The 8,056-nt window shown below is 50.6% G+C and overlaps 2 protein-coding genes across 2 annotated transcripts; one reads left to right on the forward strand and one right to left on the reverse strand.

Annotated features, from left to right (window-relative positions):
* Positions 1–2,078: 2,078 nt before the first annotated feature.
* On the forward strand, positions 2,079–2,993 carry LOC311216524 (olfactory receptor 14A16-like; the record flags this gene model as incomplete). The annotated part of the gene is made up of 1 exon (XM_084298053.1): positions 2,079–2,993. One exon carries the CDS (start codon positions 2,079–2,081, stop codon positions 2,991–2,993), a length of 915 nt encoding a protein of 304 aa, XP_084154179.1.
* A 4,124-nt stretch (positions 2,994–7,117) lies between these two features.
* On the reverse strand, positions 7,118–8,056 carry LOC311216525 (olfactory receptor 14C36-like; the record flags this gene model as incomplete). The annotated part of the gene is made up of 1 exon (XM_084298054.1): positions 7,118–8,056. The coding sequence occupies one exon, from the start codon at positions 8,054–8,056 to the stop codon at positions 7,118–7,120; it is 939 nt and encodes a 312-aa protein (XP_084154180.1).

Here is an 8,056-nt window from a genome sequence, read left to right on the forward strand (position 1 = left end):
CCCATGATCAAAAAACCCAAGATTTCTGCGCTGGCACCAGTCCCGGAGCCACGTGTTTAACAGGTGAGCTTTCCGTGTCCTCTCTGAGCCCCTCCCTGCCACCATAGGGATGGACGAAAACACCACCTGCACTCCCGCTCCATCCACTAACCGACCCAGTCCCCTAAAGTCCCTTTTGATAGCCTTGAGGCTTCTCTCTTCGATGTTATCACTGCCCGCCTGGACTATCAAAAGGGGGTAATAGTCAGAGGGGCGTACCAGGTTAGGAAGCTTCCTGGCAACGTCCCTGACCCTGGCCCCAGGGAGACAGCAGACTTCCCTACGGGTAGGGTCAGGCCGACAAATAGGGCCCTCTGTTCCCCTAAGAATCGAGTCACCAACAACAATAACCCTCCTGTCTTTCTTGGTGGAGGCAGTCCTGAGGCGCGGAGTTGACCTCCTCGCCCCAGGCATCCTCCTGGGAACATTTGCTACCTCTTCCTCACACACCGGCCTCTCAATCTCTAGGGCCTCAAACCTGTTGCGTAAGGGCACCTGGGAGGGTGGGGCCGGAAGGGGAGGGGATCGCCTGCGATGTCGAGCAGGGACTTGTTTCCATTCCTCCTCAGCTCCCAGATCCCCTCCCTCTGCCCGACGGGGACAGGGCAGGGGGTCCGCCCCCATTTGAGGAGTCTCACCTCGGCACCTCCCCTTGAGGCCCTGCAGGGAGTTACTCCAGAAGTCTATCTCCCGCTCACACTCCCTGATGGCCCTCAACCTCTCCACCTCCTCCTTGAGCTCCGCCACCATGCGGACCAGGTCATCCACCTGCTCGCACCTCACGCACGCAGTTTCTCTGCCTCCCGCCGATGGCAGCAACAGGCTCAGACACTCCTTGCATCCGGTGACCTGAACTGCGGCATTTTTTAACGGGTAGTCGGTCTGCGTGTGTACCGACTTCCTGGAGAGCGCGCCGTGCCTGGTGGCGACCATTATCACCTAGCTACGGCTGTTGTTAACGAGGTGTTGTTTGTGTGTAGGGGGAGCGCTCCGCCCTTCCTGCGCGCCCTGCCTGCGCGAACTGCCGCGCCACGCCCTTCTGACGCGCCACGCCCTGTTTGCCCGCCCTGTTCGCCGCGCTCCTGGTCGCTCGCGCTCCCTAGGGGCTGCTTTTGAATGGCTGGGGAGGGGGCGCTGCTGGCTCCGCCTTCGCCTCGTCAGCCTCCCTCACGAGGGCTGCCGGGTCCTGGCGGCTCCCTCCAGTAGGCTCGATGCCGGAAAAATTAGCCCTGCCTGGCCCGATCCCCCGCTCCGCTGCAGAACGCGTCTGCCCCGGAGCCGATCGCCTCGGCAAATGGCAGTGAAATGGCGGTGGGTCCCGATTTAAATAGCCCGCCGCTGACGATGCTGGCTCCGCCTTCGCCTCGTCAGCCTCCCTCACGAGGGCTGCCGGGTCCTGGCGGCTCCCTCCAGTAGGCTCGATGCCGGAAAAATTAGCCCTGCCTGGCCCGATCCCCCGCTCCGCTGCAGAACGCGTCTGCCCCGGAGCCGATCGCCTCGGCAAATGGCGATCTCTGCACTAAAGGGACAGTCCCTTTGCCTCTGAGGATCTACAGGATTTCACTTGTAGTGCAGCAGAAATGCCCAAGATTACTGCCTTAGAAAAAGACCTTAAGTGCTGGGGGGGTATTGAGAACAAAAAATAAAAAATAAAAAATAAATTAAAAAAAATCCCCGAAGATCTGCTCAGCAATTGGTTGAACTATGAGCAACAAAGGGGTAAGATTCTTTGATATCATCACTACATTTTATCTGAGATATGTTCCTCTTTACCTCATACTATAGGGCAGGACTAATTCCTCTGTTGCCTACAGCAGAGTCCACTTCTCCCAGTGATACCATCAGGCAGCATGAATCAGAACTCCTGAAAGTGACCTGACAAATGTCTGCCTGGAAGGGAACAAGTATATTGGGGGGTTTAAGCTGAGAAACAGAATGAGTTTTTCTCACTAACTCTGCAATAGCTTCTCAGATAAGTCTGCTGTAACTTGGCAGTGCTTTCTCTTCCTTGGGCAGGACCAAAAGACCCAAACCAGCAAATGGCCAACAGCAGCTCTATCACCGAGTTCCTCCTCCTGCCATTCGCAGATATGCGGGAGCTGCAGCTCCTGCACTTCGTGCTCTTCCTTGGCATCTACCTGGCTGCCCTCCTGGGCAATGGCCTCATCCTCACCGCCATAGCCTGCGACCACCGCCTCCACACCCCCATGTACTTCTTCCTCCTCAACCTCGCCCTCCTCGACCTGGGCTGCATCTCCACCACTGTCCCCAAAGCCATGGCCAATTCCCTCTGGGACGACAGGGCCATCACTTATGATGGGTGTGTTGCACAGGTGTTTCTGTTTGTACTTTTTATGTCCGTGGAATATTCACTTCTCACCATCATGTCCTATGACCGCTACATTGCCATCTGCAAGCCCCTGCACTATGGGACCCTCCTGGGCAGCAGAGCTTGTGCCGAGATGGCAGCAGCTGCCTGGGGCAGTGGCTTTCTCAATGCTGTCCTGCACACGGCCACTACATTTTTCCTGCCCCTCTGCCAAGGCAATGCTGTGGACCAGTTCTTCTGTGAAATCTCCCAGATCCTCAAGCTCTCATGTACATTCTCCTACCTCAGAGAAGTCAGAGCACTTGTGTTTAGCTTTTCTTTAGGCTTTGGTTGCTTTGTTTTCATTGTGGTGTCATATGTGCAGATCTTCTTGGCTGTGTCGAGGATGCCCTCTGAGCGGGGCCAGCTCAAAGCCTTTTCCACATGCCTCCCTCACCTGGTTGTGGTCTCCCTGTTTGTCAGCACCATCATATTTGCCTACCTGAAGCCCCTGTCTATCTCTTCCCCATCCCTGGACTATGTGTTGGCAGTTCTGTACTCGGTGGTGCCTCCAGCATTGAACCCCTTCATCTATAGCATGAGGAATAAGGGACTGAAATATGCACTGTGGAATCTGATATCTTGATGTGTTTTAGAAGAAATTATTTTTCAATCATCTTCTGGAAATGACTCATAATGTCACTTATTATAGGAAGAACCAATATTCTCTTCTCTATTCTCTTTGTTGTTGTTGTTGTTGTTTCGTGTCTTTGAGTATGTATTGTTAGCATTAGTATTTTTTAGTTTTAATTTAGCTGTTGCCCAATAAAATATCATTATTTTTCCCATTTCCAATTCAGTATGTACATGTATTTCTGAAGCAGCTGACAGGTCATCCCTTGACTCCTGGCTGGGATCTATGCCTTTAGGCTCACATCTGCCAGTGTCTGTGATAGGCCAGCAGATGCACCTGCTTTGCACATAGTTTGTGAGATCCTCTCTTCCTAAGTGCCTGGAAGGCCCCATAGAGGAAGAGGTCTTGGATAGCTGTTGTCATGTCAGATGTTTCAGCTTTGCCTAATTCATCCTTCAGGGCTGCTTTCAGTTTTCTACACAGAGGGGGCCACTGCCTCCCAGATGCCCGCGGGAACATAAAGCCTGCATGAGAGCCTGGAAGAAGTTACCCTGGGTCCATAGAAACCATTCTGTAACCAAAACTTGTAAGCAGGAAGTGCACTTTTGTGGTGTTGCACAGCTGCTGGGCACATTGTGCAGAGTGCTCCTACAGACCTTGGTGTCTTTCTCCATGCTGGCCTAGGAGCTGTTTCTTTCTCAGGCATGGAGTAGTCAGCAGAGGTGAGACAGATACTCTAAATTCATGAAAGCCATCAGAAAACTGCCCCTAAGAAGATGGCTGATATGGGCAAGTCAGGAAAGCCTGACCAGGAGAGATGAGAGATTTGATGGAGGGAAGAGGAGCTTGGATAGCAGAAGATAATGATTTTGAAGAGGTAAGAATGTTCAGGTAATGTTGATCCCACCGTAACACTGACTTAAAGCAGTCGTGTGAGGCCCTTAACCTATTTTAATCTGTAACATTAATCCCTAAACCAAAATGCTACTAAACTCCCTGAGAAGAATACACTACTCTAATGTTTGACCACAGTATCCCTTAAAGCCAAACTTAGTCCATAGCCACTTTCCATTATGCTTCCACTGAATCTTGCTCGCCCTTATCCCTGCCTTTAACACTAGCATTAAAATGCTCTATTTAACCCTAGTCTTCTTGCAGACCTAAACTATTGAAGAATGGCTCAAAGAGCAAGGGCACGGTTCTGTTATATATGGAGTGGTAATTCGTGTTGAGAAAATGGTTGATATTAATAAAGAAGGGGGAGATTTGGGAATGCGGCCATGGGGGTTGGAAAACCCTGTGATTGAGATAACACCAGACTCTTAATGATGAGGCCAACTGGAATATAAAAGAGTTTAGAGGGAACAAAGAAGGGTGATTCAGGAGACTCCATGCAGTCTCCGGTTTCTTGTTCTCCAGCTGGTTTCTTGTTCTCCAGCCGTTAAGTCATGGATGTTTCTGGGTGTTTGCTGTTGTTGTTACATTCAAAGTTGTTTGACCAATGAAAAGTTGTTTTGAAAAGAACTACTGTGGAGAGAAGGGTATAAGAGGGGAGCCTGCCCTCAAGATAAAAAAGGCAACACGATGAAGTTACATCATCAATAAAGAAGCAGGAAAAAGAAGTGAAGAGGAACAGGCTGGCAGAATGGAGACCAGGACGGGAACAGGCACTTTGATCACCTCATGAAGATAGGTTCAGCCAGACTCAGCAAACTGCTCAGAGAAGCTCGTACAGAAAGTCGCTGGAAACGGGCGCACTGGAGCTGGAGAGAAGCTTGAGCTGAGAGAAGCGGACCCGTGCACACAACTGCCTCTCGCTGGTAAGCAGTTGCGCATTATGGGGAATCATACGTCCTTAGGAACAAAGACTGTCCCGGTAACCTTACAGCTTATTCTCCTTCTTAACAATCAGACAGTTTATGAGCCTGAAATATGGGACCAAATTGAGGTCAAGGTGTGGGACTCTGCAACTAAAAACGACAAGGTTGCAGTGGGATTGCTCGGCACCTGGCGAGAAATCTCTGAGGCCTTAAAGAGCCATGTGGAGCCACAATCACAAACGTGTGGCTTGCCAGATAGTGAGGGAGCTGCAGGCTCCTTTACTGATCCGACTGCTACGCCATCGGCCCTTCTGCTGCTACAGCCATCGAAGGCTTTTGCTGTTACGCCCCCCAGGTGACCTGAACGTGCCTTTTGACCCAGGCCTATTGGCCTTGAAAAGTAGATGGATATGCTTTTCTTCGATCTGGGAAGAACGGGATACATAAGGCCTGAAGACCAAGTTGCTTGACAACTTAAAGCGAGACATATTGTTCAAAAGGAATGGAAAACGGACACTTGTTAGTAATCAAGAAAAGGAATGTAAAATGGAAACTTAAGTCATGGAAATTAAAGGATTGTTTGTTACCTATCCTGATTGTACGTATGTATAGGCATACTCGGGTTAGTATGTAAAGCAAAGTTCGGTATATTTAGAATGTTTGATGTTCGTTTGTGTGTGTTGGTGGAGCGTAGACTCCCCGCACACCCAGCGCTGTTTACTTGCCTTTTATACCTTTTAGAAATATTTGTTTTATAAATATTACAAAATTCAGATTGAGTTGAGACCTCATTTATAACACTGCCTAGGACTGCTCATGCCACCCCTCACTACTGGAACAGAGAAAATCTGTGATATGTCGACCTCTCTTGCCTGTTAGAGCAGGAAAAAAAAAAAAAAAAAAAAAAAAAAAAAAGTTAAAATTGTTCCCTGAAAAGCTCCATCTTTGAATGGCTAAATTTCCTCCAATCATACCTGTACTAACTGCCTTTCTTGGTGGGAATATTCACATCTATCTATCTGTATAGTGAAATATATTTGTATAGCTACAGCTGTAACTACAGATATATATGTGCAAGTAAATGGAAATGTATATGCAGAGTTACACATATACACATAGATAACTGGGAGAGAGACAGGCAAGTGGATGGGAATCATGGATTTTACATCACCTGAACTATCAGGAAACCAACCCAGCAGTGCTGGGAGCTGGGGAGAGGCGAGACGTGGAGGAAGGTCCCAGTGACACAGCTGGGAGTTTGGTTGTGATGCCATTCCTACCGCACTGACCTGATAGCCTGTTGGCAGGCAGGCAGACACGGCGATGTCATCAAGTGCATCACAAACCCCATGGGACACGGGGACCATCAAGAGCAGCAGCTGTGGAAGCTGCAGGCAGATGCCTGGGCCCCTGGGGAGGGCTGCCCTGCAGTGGTGCCAGCTGGACATGGGGTGGGAGCCTGTGGTAAAAGGCACAAGAAAGTTCTGGATATGACAGAGCACAGTGTGAGAAGGGAGAGAGTACAGGCAGGGCTGTGAGGGACAGCAGCATCTCATATGCCCTTGGTGGGCAGAGATATGAGCAATGGCCAAACAGCCATCCCAGCTTTTCCCAGCTTCCCCCCAATTCTCCCAACTCCCTGCTCTCTGCCCACCTCCCTGCCCTCATCCCAGCCCAGCCCAGCAGCCCAGGCTGGGGTGCCCAAGACAGTGCCCACTGCAGGCTGCTGCAGGGCTCTGGGCACTGCCACCACAGCCCCAGCCCCTCTGAAGGCCACAGCAGTTCCTGGGGGCACAGAGAGCTCAGCGCCACAGAGGGAAGCATCCGAGGCAGAAGCATACAGAGGTAAGTGTCCCCTGCTGTGTCCCCTGCTCTGTTCAGCAGCAGATCCTCAGAGGCCTGCAGCCCCTCCGTGCCATCCCTGGGGTTTCTCAGGTAGCTCCTGCTATGCCAGGGCCAGGGCAGCCAGGCCCGAGCTGCTGCAGCCAGAAAGGGTTTGCTGGTCTCATTACTTCCTGATCAGCTGAGAGTGGGTTTCAGACAAAGAAGTTGTGGCTTCATTTATTTTGTTTAAATACACAGAGAGTCTGGCTCCTCATTTATGCAAAGCCTCAGGGTCACGAAAGATATGTTGGTACAAGGGGATGAAGAACAGCATTTCTTTGTGGAAAACAATATCACAAGGGGAAATGAAAAACAAAACAAATTAAATCCATCCAGAAGTTAAGACAGCTTGCTCTATCATTACATAAACTGTAATTTATCTGAAGAAGAAAAGAAGCAGTTTATAGCTGCAAAAAGGTCCAGCCAGTTTCCTCAGCACATCCTTAAATATCTCCATGACATCACTTTCCTAATGGCATTCATGAGCTCCTGGTTCCTCATGCTGTAGATGAGGGGGTTCACTGCTGGGGGCATCACCGAGTACAGGACAGTCATCACCAGGTTCAGGGATGGTGAGGAGATGGAAGGGGGCTTCAGATAGGCAAACATGGCTGTGCTGAGAAACAGGGAGACCACAGCCAGGTGAGGGAGGCATGTGGAAAAGGCTTTGTGCCGGCCCTGCTCAGAGGGCATTCTCAGCACAGCCGTGAAGATCTGCACATAGGAGAAAAGAATGAAAACAAAACACCCCAAAACCAGAAAACCACTAAATGTGAGAAGCTCAATTTCCCTGAGGTAGGAGTCTGAGCAGGAGAGCTTGAGGATGGAGGGGATTTCACAGAAGAACTGGTCCACAGCATTGCCTTGGCAGAGGGGCAGGGAAAATGTATTGGCAGTGTGAAGCAGAGCATAGAGAACCCCACTGCCCCAGGCAGCTGCTGCCATCTCGGCACAAGCTCTGCTGCCCAGGAGGGTCCTATAGTGCAGGGGCTTGCAGATGGCAACATAGCGGTCATAGGACATGACAGTGAGAAGAGAATACTCTGCTGAAAAGAAAAAGAAGAAGAAAAAGACCTGTGCAACACATCCTGCATAGGAAATGGCCCTGGTGTCCCAGAGGGAATTGGCCATGGCTTTGGGGAGAGTGGTGGAGATGCAGCACAGGTCAATCACGGAGAGGTTGAGGAGGAAGAAGTACATGGGGGTGTGGAGGCGGTGGTTGCATGCTACAGCAGTGAGGATGAGGCCGTTGCCCAGGAGGGCAGCCAGGTAGATGCCCAGGAAGAGTGCGAAGTGCAGGAGCTGCAGCTCCCGTGTGTCTGCGAATGCCAGCAGGAGGAGGAACTCGGTGATGGAGCTGCTGTTGGTCAT

The sequence above is a fragment of the Netta rufina genome, assembly GCF_964035555.1.
Source record: "Netta rufina genome assembly, chromosome: 18".
NCBI lineage: Eukaryota > Metazoa > Chordata > Aves > Anseriformes > Anatidae > Netta > Netta rufina.